Source organism: Aptenodytes forsteri, unplaced genomic scaffold (assembly GCF_000699145.1).
Source record: "Aptenodytes forsteri isolate BGI_AS27 unplaced genomic scaffold, ASM69914v1 Scaffold241, whole genome shotgun sequence".
In the NCBI taxonomy this organism is placed as follows: domain Eukaryota; kingdom Metazoa; phylum Chordata; class Aves; order Sphenisciformes; family Spheniscidae; genus Aptenodytes; species Aptenodytes forsteri.
The window spans coordinates 7,656,569-7,673,795 of record NW_008795252.1 but is presented as its reverse complement, the minus strand read 5'-3'; the positions used below and the strand labels follow the sequence as shown (position 1 = coordinate 7,673,795).

Here is a 17,227-nt window from a genome sequence, read left to right as displayed (position 1 = left end):
CAAGCCAAACTAGCTGGAACCTTAAAACAAGCAACAATAATACTAATTTATCTAACACAGTCCTTGAAAGAAACGTACAGAATTTTAAACACAAATAATTAATCTCTCAACAAACACAGACAGATGTTCACAGACAAGACTGCTGCTTTTTTGCTGCCACACAGACTATCTACCTCACTGCACAACTGCAAAAATGGGATGGCATTATTTGGCAGGAAATGATACTGCCTCTGCATTTCCTATTCATTGTTTACACTCCTCAGGCTTTTACTTGTTACATTCACAGACCCTCTGCATTCATTATTTCTGTACACTCATAACTCTTTATTTTGTTTTAAGACAAACTAGTCAGAGAAGCCTCTCTCAACTTCTGAATCCAAGGAGCCTTTCCTACAGTGCCTTTGGAGTAAGTTCAGGACCTCAATGAGACCGCATTAAGAGAGACCAAAAAACTCAAAACTTACAAAAACCACTGAAAATATTAGCGCAAAAGGTCAAAGACAAATTGCACCAACAGAATCCAAAGTACAAACTGAACCAGGGGAAAAAACAAACTATGATATTTCTTTATATGAAACATGGCATATTGAGGAACTTTAGTCTTAGCACTTAGAAGGAAAGTCTCTTTTGCCTAATTCAGTTCAGGTAATGATCTTATCCATTAACGTTTAACCAGAGTTATTTCTATAATCCTGTTATGGTCAGTTAGAACTTATGTTATGTGCCACTTTCCTACAATACTGTCCGTAGACATTTTACAAGGACATGTTTACCTGTAATTATGTAGTAGTTAGGAAGGTGTCCTTTCAACTAGAATAATTCTAGTTTTCTTCTAACAATATATTTTGAGCCAGGCAAGAAGTTCTACAAGTGTATCTTTGCAACCACAGATGACACATCATAAGGCTGAAAAAACTCATTGCAATCCATGAAGGAAATTATATCAAGATGGTAGTTTTAGTCAAGCCCCATATTTTGAAATTAGGAAGAGTTACGTGCAAGAATAACAATTGTCCACAAGACTCAAGGTTCTCTCTCTTACGTACTATCAATTCAAAAACAAACTGTAGTGGCACAATAAGCAACAGCTTTATTGGAACATTTGTGCAGTAAAAAGTCTACTATGGCTTTCACGCCATTAGCCAAATTTCAGGGAGACTTTTAAATCAATATGAACATATTAAATAGCATTACTTACTATTAGGCAAAGAATTCTAAAACAAGGGTTTTAAATGCCAAGTTTATTAATTTATGAATCTCTAACAGAACACAGGAATACTATTCTATACTCGCTAACAGTGACCGCCCTTTGTTCAGTTACATAAATATCTACTCAGAACTCTCCAAAAGAAAGATAATGCACAGTCCCAAAGAAAATTATTTCATTAATATAAGGGTGCATCTGCTTCAAAAAAGAACATTCAAACACCATTCACATTAATCATAAAAACCATTTAGGAATATTCACTCCTCTGGAAAGGTTGCAGAAAAGTAGAGTAAAATATTACTGAAAAACATTGCACCCCTCACTCTGTTCAGAAAAGCCTCTGACAACTGCCTTAACCTCCCATTATCGTATCAACAGACGGTGATGTACAAGAAGTCAACCTGGAAATTCTCCAAGAAAAGGCGAGAGGTCAAGCTCAGAATGTTGTTTTTCTACTGGTTCTGAATGGTAGCCACATCAGACACTAACAAAAACATTCTGACATTTTGTACTGTGTTCTTACAGGTATGCCACATTTACACCCCAGATAGCAGTATGAAATGTAATTTGCACATTCACTGTATGTTTGTATTTCTGTGGAAAAAAAAGCATTCAGTTACAGAACCAAAACATATTCGAGCTTTCCTCTTGCATTTTCTCATATATAAAACCAGAGTTCTGGAGAATTTCACGCTCCAACAGCAAGTCTGGATATCAAACAAGGAGCCCAGGAGATCCTTAGGAATTTTATTAACAATCTTTTCTCCTTCCATGTTTCTGACTTCTGGAGCTGAAGAATCACTGCTGAAGCAGCCCCCTGAATGAGGAGTTTAAAACTGTAATTATGTGAGAACACTGTATATGTCAGTGCTATGAAACAGCCGTATGCAAAAGCAGTCTTTATTCAGCAAGTTCTTTGCACTTCCTAAGGAACCTTTCTTCTCTATATTTAACCTTGGGGAGAAACTTTAACAAGATCCAGTCTTCTGGATCCAGGATTCCTTTCATGTGTTTATATTTATAGTACATCTTTATCATCCTTTTTCAGAGACAGCACCACAGTATTTCTTCCACTGTATTATGTGTCCTCTTTTCTATGACTTTGTGCTCTTGCCTCTCTACTTTTATTTTGCAGATTCATCTTGATCATCACCTTTTCATAATTTTACAAACATTTAAACAATTTTGTCATTGAACTATATGCAATTCCCAGATGTTTAAGTAGTTTCTTTTCCAGTCATCAAACAAAGTCAGTCTTTACTTCCACATGTGATTTTCAAGCATCTTCAAATCTCTGACTTTTCACCACCATCAGATGGCCCTGTTGTATCTTACACACTTAATTAAACAAGCCTCCCTGCCATTGGCAAAAAAAAGAAATACCCTTCTATGCTAACACAGGTTACTAGCAAGCTTAAATGAAGCCTGAACATTTTCAAAAAGGAAAATAATTTTATCCTACTCATGGTTGTGATTACATTCTTGCTAACGTGAATGTAATGTAAAGACGTAGTATTGTTTTCCTTAAGCTGTATAAATCCCTGCTCTCCTTCAGTCCAAGTATTAGCCAGCAATGACAGTTAGCAAGCAAGCCCTAGAAGGGGCTCATGAATAGAAAACTTTTCCTCTGTTTTCTCAATGGTAACAGATCTGCACAGCATATTCGTTATTCCAGTCTAAGACAGAGTTAACTTGTACGTAATCTGCAACTCTACTATCCATCACGCATCGTATTTAACAACTGATCTACTCTCTTCCTCCTTTCTTCTTTGTTCAGCAACACACCTAGCACTGCAAAAAAAAATTTACTTCCAGGAATATGAGCATAACCTGCTCAGTCCCTAACCAGTAGGATTAATCAAGAATGTTACTACAGAGCTGCTGACACACGGCAAGGCAACAGAAATACAGACAGTTCTCAGCAAGGTATTAACTTTAAAATTACTGTTTGGTTTAGACCTCTCTACTCAAAAATTTTTGGGTAACAACCACCTCTGGGTATAAAATGCATATATATATTTATATATATAAAAATATATATAAATATACTTTTTTTTTATATATGTGCTTTCTTTTTCCTGTTACCTCTAAAAAATTTAGGCTACTGTTTTGAATATTCTGTCAAGAAATGAATTCATGACTTCCCCTTAGCTTCCTAGGCTTACATTTCTGGATCACTTTTTAGCGTAGCTCAATGTATGTTTACTGTCTGTTCATAACTCATTTACTCTGTTATTCTAATAAAAGTCTTCCATGGTAACATCCTACTAAACACTACCTCGAAGAAGAAACAATTAATTCAAACTTTCCAAGGTAGCATACAAAACGCAAAATTTCGACACTTTTATTTTTAACACCTTGGATCAGACTATGCTATACCAGTAATAGATCTGAGAATTTCATAATATTATTTTCATACGGAAAGTAAAATTCATTTTAAAAGATATCACTTTAGAACAAGCAAGTAAAACCAACAAAAACAGAAACCCTCATAATTATAATATTACAGGATGCTCACTGTAGCAAGGAACAAGAATATAAAAATGAGCCAATAGTTTTAGGCACTACCTATTATTGAACTATTCGTGAAATGAAAAACGTATATAGATAATTTAAACTGAAGTTTAGAGCATGACACTGCAATTTCCAAAGACAAATGACACAGAGCTGCACTGCAACAGTGAAGTACTAAGAAAGTAAGTTTGTTTCTGGGGGAAACAAACCCCCCCCAAGGTCAGCTTTATACCTTTCTACTGTGCCAGCTTTAAAAACATTGAAGTTTGGCAAGGTCTGCTGGCTTGGATATTATACGCAGAGAAGTTATGCCTTTCTTTTTGACAAAGCATGCTACATTTCCAGAGGAAAAAAAAAGTCTTTATTTCTCCCCATAAGAGGCCAGTACTCTATGTAGCTTTTATGTAGGCTGCATCATCAACTCATCCATTCTCTCTGCAGCTGTATAAAGAAGTTACACACTGTGATGCCTAAAACTGCATAAAAAATAGAATATTGGGGCTTTTTTCAAGTTAGGTGTTAAAGTGATTAAAAAGTTCAAATCATTATGCTGCAAGTCCTGCAAGCTGATTGCATTTTACAATACAAAACTTATGAACCAACAAATTCTGGACTACACGCTACCCTTCTCTTTAAACAGATCGTCCTCTTCGTCTATTTTCCATTCTCTCAGACAATTTTTATGTCTATTATTTAGAACAAACACATTCATGAGTTTCCTGAAATTAACAGAAGTACAGCCATTGTTGAAGAAAGTGCAAGCTCATGCAAAACAAAACAAAACCAACCAACAGCCCCCCCCAAATCAAACCAACCAATCAAAAAAAAATTATTAAAACAAAAAAATCATACCTGACATGATCCCAACTGTACAAATAAGAATCCATTCTCTTTCCCTAAATTATTTGCTTCATGGACACTGAGCTGAAAGCTACCACAAAATAATCATCTGAACATTCAGCTTTCCAGATTGATATTAAATTATTCTTAGCAATACTATTTTATTCTAAAACTATGTTTTGCAATTTTAAAGAAAGCCTTTAACAACATTAAAACAAGACATTTAGGCATTTGATGGTTAAACAGATTTAAATTTGAAGCATTAACCTAAATATCCTACAGCATTTCTAAGAACTTCACTGAGCTGCCATAATTTCTGTCAGCATATGTAGTACTGAATGACTAGTAAAATACCTGAATTGAAACTATTCCAGTCTAGCAGTTTGTATGATCTTGTGTTACCCATTATTCCGACAAAGGCTGAGTTCAAAACAGCAAATTAGTAGATCAGTTATAGGAGCAGAATAGTGAAAAAAAACTACCAACAAGAACACAATTGACAACACCACTCCACAGGAACTGGAAAGACACAGACAGCAGAGTTAATAAGAGGCTGAAATAGAAAGGGAAAAAAAGGAGCATGCTATAGCAATCTAGCACTAGGCGTGATCAAAGTGTACAGCATATAGCAATTATTGTCTTATTGATAAGTTCTCAATCCACCCCTTCAAATGTTCTTTCCTCTTCTACGTTTTCCTGTTTATTCATTTGCCAGTTTATTTGCTTCCTTTAATATTTTACAGACTTAGCTGACTCACATGCTTAGTATGATCATCACTATATCAGAAATTTTTTTTCTGCTTCTTCACCTGCCCTCCCATAGCCATGTGCCTTCACTCCCCCTTTTGTTTTCATTGTTTTGCAATATACCGAGTTCAAAGTGTCATGGATCTTACATTCACTTGTCAGGAGCAATCTACAAGTCCCACAAAAACACTGCAAAGAGCCACTTAGTTGTGCAAATATGCATCTCTATCTTCTCTTATTTCTTATCCTGCTTTCAGACAGTTGGTAAAAATGAAGGAGTGCATAATGCAAGAAATTAGTTTTTAAAACTTCTGAGCATAACTGATTTTTTTTTTTCTTTTGTCTTAAATAAATTTATCACACAGGAAATTCTGCATGTAAGTGACCTGTACCAGAAATCTGCTGAAAATACAGAAGCCTAAGACAACTTTGTGGCAAAGAAAGGGAGCACCCACATATAAATTATACTTTGACATTTCTCTTAATCTTCTCTCCACTGTGGAAATAAATCTTAAAAATAGGAAAAAAAGAACAACATGAACAATATTGTTTTCTATATGCTTTTAAAAAAAAAAATCCCTTTTTTTAAAATTCAAATTAAATCTCAGCTTTTATTTCATGTTGTCAGTTTATTGAATCTTTAGATCAGCAACAATCTACCTGCTTGCAGAATTACTTGCCTTGGGCCACAGGAAGAAGAAAGAAAAGGAAAAAAGATTTTTTTTTTTTTTAAATTAAAAGATGCATTTGCACAAACTTTGTTTTATTACTCCTGACCAGTGCATGCAAAACCACTACAGCTGCTATTTTTACTCTCCTCTGTCTGCGTTTTTAAGTGCGCTGTTAACTCCAACTTTTTACAGAGTATTCCTTGGCTTGTCTCAGTGAATATAACAAAGTCTTCAGAGTCAAAAGTCACTTAATTCTGATGTCAGAACTAGGACATGCAAAATACACATGTTCCAGTACTGGGGTTCCCAGGTAAATATTAAATAAAAATCTTAAAGGACTGTTCAGTATATGTTTTTAAGAACAGAAACAAAGCTGTAAAGGTTTTATAAAAAGAGGTTAAAAACATGTACGGAGCTAAATTGTAGTCATTAGTCCTTAGGGATTTCAAGGAGCTGAAAATTAGAAAACATTCATAGTTAAGATCGAGTATTTCATCTTACTTTTGTTTGAATGGAAAACTTGCATCAAGTTTTAATAGTAAAGGAGTGGTAAAAAAATAATTAAGCCCCCAATAATTCAATGACAGTTTTTAATGCAAAGTTACTGGATTCAAAGTACTTTATTATTTCATTAACTTGCTGAAAAGTTTCTCACTAAAAACATACCCTCTGAATTACCATTATTTTTCAAGCTTAAATGATTGTCTGAAAAATACTGCTTTTAACATACATTGTTAGAATAGATTTGTATCTATCCAAATACTGATATGTTATAAAGTTATAAAGATTAGCAGTACGTGATCATTATGACTGGACTTGGGCAAGGAAGTTGTTACTGTGTTAACATACCAGGATTGTGAATGCGATCCAGGAGCTTCACAGACCGTGCACTGACAACGCCACCAACGTGGACAAGGAAGCCTGGTGGAAAGGTCGTCAAGGTAAAAAATGGAAATTCCTGTTATGATTAAAAAGAAACATCAAATGACTGCTTACCAACCACTGCTGATTGCCAATAAACATGCAGTGAATTGCTAATTTCCCTGAAATACAAGCAAAGCAGTTACATTAGGCCAAACATGTCCTTCAGGCTTACTAAGCACTATGTAACCATATGTCTTCATATACCCATAGTATAATAAAAGCAGAGGTATTATACAATGTAAGAATACTTTTCCCCCATAGAGTTGTATCTTGGCACAATATTAATAAATAATCAAAACTTTACACATTTGTGTTAACAAAGCCTCTATTGGTCCACTTTTAGGATGGCAGCTAGACAACATAATTTTACTCTCATCAGCTGATACAAAGTAAAGGAACATTTTTCCCCATTTTTTAGGTCTTACTGTTACAACTGACTGCAGTTTGATCCTGAAGCACAGGGTAAAACAAACTGTAGTCTTGCAAGAAGGATAAATATCTTCTTACAGGAAAACATAACTAAAAAATACTAATGGACTGCTCTCCTAGTGAATATCCATCTTCTAGAATAAAGCGTAGGTCTTTGAAATACAACTCTAAGTTCTTAAACTAAGGAAGTTCACTTCCAATTCATTTGCATAAATTAGTTTTTACCAATTCATAATTAAAATGAAGAATTACCAAGTTTCAGCAACTACTCAAAAATGTAGTTCATACAAGAGGCAAAGTAAGTGATAACAGTAATTTTTCATTCCACAAATGATGAAGTAAAACAGTCATATTCAAAGGAGGTGAGCCCAAAACGGGAAGCTTTTATTTTCTAGAGAGACATTCTATGGAATGTCTAATATACACATGATAGCACACTCACGGGGGAAAGGCAATAGATTTATGTTCAGCCATTCTAAATGCATAAAGGCAAAAAAAGAAAAATAAAAGAAAAATCATGCAATCATGGTTTGTATAGTCATGATGATTGGTTAAATGGAAAAAATAAACACCATAATTTTATATGAGAGAAAGTACAGTATATATTCCTTTCTCACATAGTTGAAGCACTTGCAACGTACAGTTCAATTGAGCTTCTACCTAAACAGTGTACATGCTGCAGATTAAGCGAGGATCACGGTTCTTCCAGCAATACATGGCATGAAAAGTCATCTTAAACTGAAGTCCAATGTAGATTTAAAAATTAACACCTCAGAATTATTACCACCCTTGTTATTAGAACTCTTACAACTTTTAAAAGGTCCTACAAACTTCAAGTTTTCTGAATTTTCGTTTGGCTTAGACTTTCAAAATTAAGAGGCAAACTTTGAAATCAGCAACCATAGCATCAACAACCAGAAGGAAAAAAAAAACAACAAATAAAACCACCCCCCAAAACACCAAAACCTGCAGTCGTGCCTTATGATGCAATTAAAAAGCGGGAAGATTTCATCACAGGACTCTGCAAACCTGCTTGACTAATCTGTCTTCAGGAGCACCGATGGATCTCTAGAGAGGGCTAGAGAAAAGATTCCCCCGGAAGGTTCTAACAGATCACAAAGTACTTTGCAGGTTATCAGAACAGTCAGAAAGCTCTGACTACAACATAGTCCGAACTCCTTTTTTGCACGTCTTTCATGCCAAAAAATGGAAAAAACCCAGTACATCAACACTTCGTTTAGAACCTTCTTTCACCGTGGCTCTGTAGTATCAACTGTTCAGTGATTCACAAGTATACTGATAACATTTGTCCCTGTATAATTCCATGACACTCATTCTGCATAACTTACATTTAAATATATCAACACACGTTTGCTGTCCCCTGAATATAGTTATCCCACATTAATGACATTAAAAATAGCTTTCCCAGAACTACAGAAATCAGTGTTTACTGCATATGCCACCTATATGAAATTCCATTAAGCCATTTATATTTTATACATACATATATATACTCACACTTACATTGTGCTAAAGCAGTATGTAGTGAACAAAGTGAACAATAATCCATGCTCTAATGCATAAGCAAATCCAATGCTTTTTAATCTTACATGGAGATTCAGGAATTACTTCAATTTTTTGTTCATTTTCATAAGTCTGTGTACTGCAAGTAATTTTAACATGTTTAGACTTCCAGTTTGCCTGATTCCCTAAACTACAAACCAGGAATAAAACTTTAAAGTAATAACATGGTTTTGCCTCAATCAATACACTCGGGCACATCGATACTTGCAACTCTATATTATGATACATGCTAAAATTAGACCTATGTTCTATCAGTTAATTTCAGCCACAGACAAATCTCAGTAACTGACTCACTGAACCATTCTGACATGCTCTTATTCCATGAACAATGTCTCATTCATTCTGACACAGATGCAATTCCATCACTATGTATGATGGCTTTTTTTTTTCCCTCCTTTTTTGCTTTTTTAAGCTCATTTAGAGGTTTGGGGTTTTTTATTGTTTTATTACTCAAATACAAGTTCCAGCCTCAACTGCATGTGGTAATCTGTAACACTTCAAAATTATAAAGCTATACTTATCGCATGGAAAACAAGAAATTCCATCAAAACCAGATGCAGTGTTTCCATATTACAAATCTCCTCTATTACTGCAATTTGCAAAGGACTATCTTTACACCAAGGTGAAGCAAGCACAGAATATTCCCATGTGTGAGAATACACGATGATCTTAAAGTTTCCAAGCTACAACTGAAGATGGTCAATCATTTTACCAATACTAATTCACTACACCATTTCACAGTCATTGACTGCATAGACACTGAAAGAACTGTCACTGGTTTAATCCTTGCAACTATATAGAGATTTTATAGTTGGCATTTGGGGAAAGTTTGATAGGATCACAATAAAATCCTCATAATATTTGTTTAATACAATGTTTTAAAATGTTTATGTATATGCATACATGTATTGCTAGTATTCTTTTTTAATTACATTTCCTACAAAGACACACAAAATAATGAACAAGCACATGGAACAAGGCTACACACACATATCATTTGGTGTTAGTGTCAGCTGAAGCAGTTCTCAGATTCCCTTCCAGCCATTCACTCATTCCCACCATTGTACCACTCCCTCAGATAATGCTTGTAATGCTCAGGTATGTTCATAGAGCTTTTTGGGCTGAACCAGAGTAGGGAACTGGTCCATATTAAAATACTGTTAATTTCCTGGTTGAATTATTTTTAGTCTAAGCACGTTTACTGTGCCATCTCACAAGATGGCCAAACAATCTTAACAATTTTTCTTCAACTGAACTGAGGGGATGGGCTGGACAGTAAAAAGAAGTCGCTGGAAAGAAAAATTGCTGAAGTCAGCATTTCAGCCAAAAGAATCACACAGAGAACTGCACTCTAACACAACAGTTATCTAGCAGTGCTCTTCAGAGATGAAGATCAATAGATCTCCATTTTGAAAAGGCAGCAGTAAAGATCTCTCAAGCACTTGCAGAATGCAAACGTGGAGGAATAAAACAGCATTTGTCCAAGTTGAGGTCAACAGAGATATAAAATACCATCAAGAGCGGCATTTGGCCATTTCTACAAAAACATAGGCTAATTTTTTGAGAGTAAAATAAGCTCAAATTTTCCCACTGACAGAAATATACCATATACATTTATAGATAAAAATATACACAGAGATAGCTGTGCTATATATACACCTGCTATCAACAGGTGTGTTGGCGTGATAGGTATCCTGTGAATTACTAAAAATATATTAATGTAAAACATAACACGTATGTGAGTTTTCCACGGCTGGTGTATTTTCCCGGAAGAAATAGAGTAATATTACCCTTCAAACAAAATCTGTTCTGGTTTGCAATTAGGGTTATTTAAGTGACACGTTAAAAACACATTTGATTAAAAAAAGCTGTGGAGACAAACAGTTAAATGAACTGGTTTTAATATGCCTTAGCATTACCATATATGCAAACAGACTGAACTAAGACTCAAAAGAACTTACTATACATCTAATACATGTGGAAATATATTATACATATTGAATTTATTCTTTGTTTTCCCAAATAAGTGCTACCCTAACTAATCCAGACAGGTAACTAGACTACACTATGTGTGCAATTTTAAAACAGACAAAATAACTTACAAGGGCTATTCATTATAGTTACGTAACTGAAAAAAAGGTAACTGTAGCAAAAACACATCAAACATGGTGTTTTCAGAAAGACAGTATGAACATATTTTTTGTATCAATTAACAGTCCGCATGCTTTGCTACATCATCATCGTTAATAACAGATTCAACATGTTTCCATCCCATTTTACAGTAAATTTTTTTTTCCACTAGACAATATACAGGTCTCCTCAAAACAATGTGCAAATAATTCAAGCTCTAAAAACACATTAAGTGTTCTTAATTTACATTTTTAATTGTTTTTAAAAAGCTTCCTAAGGAAATACCAGATCAGCCATGAAATGTCTGAAACGCTAGCAGAAACAAAGGTAAACAGAGAAAAGGCTCTTTTTAAAGCATTTTTTTTCAAACTAAAACATTAAAAGCAAAAAGCCATGGATTTGTATTTAAAGAGAAATTAAAATTTTAACTGAAATGTATCAACATGCAAAACACTAAGCAAAAGTATGCCGATCTGATAAATGCTCTTAAAAAAAACCCAGAACAAATATAAACAAAATCCTGCATAAACAAGATTACAAAGAAATCTGCAAAACCCCACAAAAAAGAAAACCAAAATATTTCAAATAATTGTCTAGAAACCCTCAATACAAGAAAAAAGGGCTACAAAAAGAGTCACACGATGTTTTGGAACATACCCGCCTTCTACAGAACCTATGAGGCGATCCTCCCTTAGCAACGGATAACACAAAAAATGAGAAGAGAATCATCCACTTACTCAAAATAGTAGCTATTCACTTATATTTCACAGATATAGCTGATTTTATTTTCAACAAACGTATATGGTTCTACGTAAGTAGTTCAGGTAGTCAGAAATTGTAATTAAGCTAGAATTTATTTCTGAATAGGAAAACACTCACATTTCTTCCTTCAAGACACCTCACTAATAACATTTTGACAAAAGCAGTATATAATCTGTAGAAAAAAAGTTGCAAGGACTCATTCCAAAATTTAAACAAAGAATTAAAAACACTATTTTTATTATACAGCCTATTCAGCATAATAACAGATGGCATTTTTAGTCCTACAGAGGTTCTTAAAAAACCTGTAAATCTATAAAGCCCTTTTATTGCTTGGGAAGTGGTTTAGGTTTGTTTAAGTTACCATTTTTTAAAGGCTACATGCACAGTATTTCATATAGTAGAACGAAGGCTAAATTATGCACCAAATCTATTTTTCAAAACTGAAAGTTTTCGCAATTATAAATGGGATTTTCACCTTGTTTAAAGCTATTCCAATGTTTCTGCATTTGGCTTCTGTAAAAACATAACTAAATACATGATGGTAAAGTATTAAATTTACACATGCATCACTAACTTACAGAGACTAAATAGCAGTAATTTTTGCTATAACTGTTTCTTGTAACACCAACTGTAATCACTTGAGTGCTGTGCACGTTACAGTTACTTCCTCCACTCTTTTCTTAATGGTTTAGTAATATATTAAAAATTAAATAATTTGTGCATAAAAATGCTATTAAACGTTCAACATTTCCAGTAAGTTTTCAGACCTAAAAATTACACATATTTTTAAACAGAAAGTAACAGGAAACATTTAACTTACTACAAGCTAAATTTTCACTTTAGTAGATCAGAAATATAAGTACAGAGTGCCTTACCCTTTGTTCCAGAGCTGACTGAGTCTGTTGTCTTAAAAGAGTTTTAAATGGCCCCCCTTCTTTTCCAGCACTCCCACTGCCCATTCCTGAAGAGTATCAGTACAAATGACAGTCAAAGAAACATATATTATAACTTGTAATCAAACTTTGATTTAAAAATATATAAAATAGTCATTGAAAACAGTCAAATTATCCCCATAATTTTAATTTTCAGAAAAAAAAAACGCTGAGCATCAGTTTAATTTGGGTTTGGGGGGGTTGTTTTTTGGGTTTGGTTTTCACATGATAGCAGTGGGTTTTTTAGCATTTGGACAAAAACCTCATGATCCAAGATCTTTTTCTGCTGTCAACCTGAATTAAAAAAAACTTCAAAATACAAAGAGTTTAAGACCTGGGCTTGCAATTCTTTCCTATGACATAAACCTTTTTTTTTTTTTTACTTGTTACTATTGGGAGTTTTGTCTATGATTTCAATATATATCTACCTTCTCTGCTTTTCACAGAAAGTTTCTAAATAGTCAGATATCCAGCCCTTACCAAAAAGGGCTGCAAAGTCACCATTAATTCCACACTGTTGAACAATGCCTCTCTGCCACATTACTCTATAGTAAAGTATTTCTCTGTACTATCATTATCAGTTAAAAAACAAACAAACAAAAAAAAAATCTGGCTGAGAGTTTCAGAGTAACTAAATCACCTTTCCTAACCACTGAGAGGAGACTGTATACATAATTACAGCAGTAGCTATATAATGCATGATTGGGACTAAAAAGAAAATTGCAAAGGCAATGCACATCCTTAGATTTGAAATATAAACTCTGAAAAAAATTACCAATTATTTTTATTTACTTTAATACCTATGCAATGAAATATTCACTCACCTGATTCATTCAGATAAGCTAAGGACTACTGCTCAGCATTTAAAATAACCACACTTATTTGATTACTGTATTTGCACACATATAACCTGCAGATTATCTGTAAATGAAAATAAGAAACTCCAATTTTGCATAATATGGGTAATTCTCTCTTTCCTTCTTTCATGTATCTTACTCCCACCCCTACCCCCCAATATAAGAGCTTTTCTGAAGCGATGGAAAGCTTATTAGATACACAAATACCTTTGCTATTCAATTATCTGTTATCAAGCAACTGTACTCTTAACCGAGTGTGTCGAGATGCAGGTTATATGTATGACAGTAAGTTATTTGCTCTATGGTTAGAAATCACAAAAGTAAAAAATAAACACATACCAAGATTGTGTTTTTCCTAAAGCAAACACAATGCTGGTGAATCAGATTTTCTTGGTAATATTTCATGCCTAAAACCATACTATCATTGCTATTTCTTGTATCTAAAAACCATCAGTGCTAACTTGACAAAGCAAAAATAAAAACCTAAGTTGTATAGGAAAGCACAGGATAAAGAACAAAAAGAAGCGTCAGGAGCAAGATGAAATACAAACACTACAGTGCAAACAGTTATGAATGAAGCCAAGATTTTCTTTTACAGAATTAACATAACAATTCCTTGCTAGTTTCCTTTTTCTTCTGATCAAGCATCTAATAAACATGAATGAGATTGTACATATACATCGAAGTGCAGTTATTTGTTTTAACCAAAGACTGGGAGATCTGGAAATAATACCGGACTTAATGTTGTACGTTAATTCATTCCTAGTATTTCCAAAAATTGCTAAGCTATCATTACCATATAATTATATATAAAAATACTACAATTTTTAACAAATATTTTTAGCTGTTCTTGGATAAGGAAACAAAAAGATTAGTATCTGTATAGTCCCATTGAACAAGATTAAATTGCTTTTACTATTTGGCATTGAGTCTAAACATCATTGTCAGGGACTATACAATATTAAATACAGACAAACATAGCATAAATACTGGACATGAAACAAACTCAAAAAATACAAACTAATCAAAACAGTTTCTACAGAAAAAAGCAGTAGTATCAACTATTTAATTTAAATCCATGAAAATAATGCATGTCAGTGAAATGGAAAAGGAGGCAGTACAAATAAAAAGTTTGTACGGGCTTTGTTTAAAAGATTAATTTAAAGAGCGGAGTTGCTAGTCATCTGATAGCCATTATTTCAATAAATTATGAATGTCTTAATGAGCAAGTGCTTGTTCCATGCAAAATATAGGAACAACAAAGTGAAGGGAATAAGGGGGATTAAAAAAAAAGTAAATTATTTTAGTCCAGTTACCAAAGGAAATTTTGTGAGGGAAAAGGAGAGCGTTCTGTAGCATAAACTACATATGTTTCAAATCCTATAAGAAGTTCTGAAGCTGTTTCAAGCTTCTGAAGCAGACAGGAGATGGTATGAATAGTCATGTAGCCAGCAGTTTTCAGAGGCTAATTGAACAAAAACATAGGGTTATAGAAGGCTGTGTGTTAAATGCCCCCGTATCAAATGACAACAACATTTTCTTAAAAGTTTGTTTAAAAGGCCATAATAGATTGATCCTACCAGAAGCAGCCAGAAGCAGCTCTTCAGTGAAAGAAACACTTTTCCTCAGAACAACTGGGCTGACATGGCTAGAGTGTAGAGGGTTAAGGCTAGACCCCGAGAGGAGGAGACAGGACTTTTTAAGATGTGGGGAATCACAAGAGAGTGTAGGGGAGCTGGGAAACAGGAAAATCCTAGGTCCCTGTGGGGAAGGTGCTGTGGAGGAAAGTAATAGAGACAGAGAGATGTAGATTCAGAAGATGACTAAAGAAACAGACGGAAGAAATCAAAATGAAGCATTTTTTTTTTTCTCCAAATGAACCAGCACTTATTGCTAAATTATTTCTTAACATACAAAGAAACGGAATGACAATACAGCTCCACAATGTGAATGAGAAGCATGTTCTCAAAAATCATGACCTGATTAACTGTATTTTGAAATTAATTTTTTAAAAGCCATGATAATCTAACATTTATTTTAAATTTTATACAAAATTTGATAACAAATACTATGGAGTAAAGGCTAAATAACAGTCTTCTCACACACTTAATCTGATTACTTTCATTATTTAGGTATAAAAAGTTATTTTCCAGAGAAGTCATGGATTTGTTCTATGATTTTTAGTCATAAATCTTGTAGAATTCTAAGTTCCGACAAAGAAAAGGAGTTCCCACCTTCTCCATTTCCTCCAAACATATACTATGTCACATCAAAATGTATTATTTAATTAAAATGTCATGCTTTTTGTCAGCCTGATATTCTGTTAGTTTGCAGTTGCATAAAATATATCACTATTCATAGAAGTCTAACTTCAAACCAAAACAAGCTTTCTCGGCACAGAGTAATTTCCCCTCATATTTAGACCAGATATAGACCAGAATGGATAACACAATCACAATTGTACTTTATAAAAGACATTAAGGTAATTTTCTCCTGATTTGGAGCTACTGAAAACTAGATGTTTAAGCAGATCCAAGTGTCAATCTCCTCTATTTAGTTATTCATATTGTGAAATTGTGGTATCTGCACTCTTCTTCCAGCTTAGTCTCCATCTCAAACATGTGAACACACTAGCTACCTGACTGAGAAATAGAGAGGAATACAATCTACTGCAGAAACATCAGAAAATACTTCATTTTTCACATCAGCCAATCTGAGTAACGGGTATCTCAAATTTGATAATGTTTAACGTGTCACATGAGATGTTTGCTTTTTTTTTTTTTTAAAAAAACACTAACATCACCAACTTTCACACTGAAATACTCCGACTTAGTCTTAGGAAATGAAAACAGAGGTCTAAACATATACAGTGAATTGTTAAGAACAACACACTGAATTTAGTATGTTATGGAAGTATCTTCTGCACATCATCAAATTTTTGGTAAATGGTAAAATGACTCAAGAGATACTGTCCTTTTAAGCTATTAAGATTCAAAATCTAGCATGTAACACCAAGATACAGAATTTTTAAATGCAACCAGCAAATCCCTCTTAAGACAAGCTTCAGTAGCAGGGTTAAGAGCTGCTGAAAAGACGGTGCTAGTAAGCAAAAGTATGCCCACTGTTAGCTTTAATACTAAAAAGATAGCTAAAAAGTATTTTTATATACTTGAAAAATCCCTAAAAACAAGAGGTACCAATTACACAATCTGTTTCAGTTCTGAATGAACCGACTAAAGATGAGAGGGCCCATCCACCTACCTAACATTACCAGGAATGATACAAGATTGCTGCTTTAAAACCTTGACAAATTCACAGTGAGTTACCACCTTCAGAAATTCAGAACATTTACATCTATAAAGATGACCATCAACATTACATTTAAATCCTTTACACGACATGATCCTTACCACAGAAAATCTGATCAAAAGAAACAAGTTTTCAAATACTCAGTAAACCAAACACATTAATTTGTGGTTCTCCTACATAATAAGCATCCAGTTATATTTATAGGTCCTTTAAACAAGTGACCACCATAGGTTACCCACAAAAGAGTTATCATTTACACAAAAGGACAAAAAAAAAGTGTGCTTTTATTTGTTTTTTTAAAAACAGGACAGAGAAAATAGT

General features: G+C 33.9%; 1 protein-coding gene across 1 annotated transcript in view; it reads right to left on the bottom strand.

Moving 5' to 3' along the window:
• Nucleotides 1-17,227, bottom strand: part of C2CD5 (C2 calcium dependent domain containing 5) — a 68,708-nt gene that overhangs the window by 38,089 nt on the left and 13,392 nt on the right. Inside the window, exons 8-10 of the mRNA XM_019471980.1 lie at nt 15,178-15,372; nt 12,684-12,769; nt 6,829-6,937 (exon numbers count right to left, since the gene is read on the bottom strand). Coding sequence (XP_019327525.1) covers nt 6,829-6,937; nt 12,684-12,769; nt 15,178-15,372 — 390 coding nt within the window. The remainder of the gene's footprint in view (nt 1-6,828; nt 6,938-12,683; nt 12,770-15,177; nt 15,373-17,227) is intronic.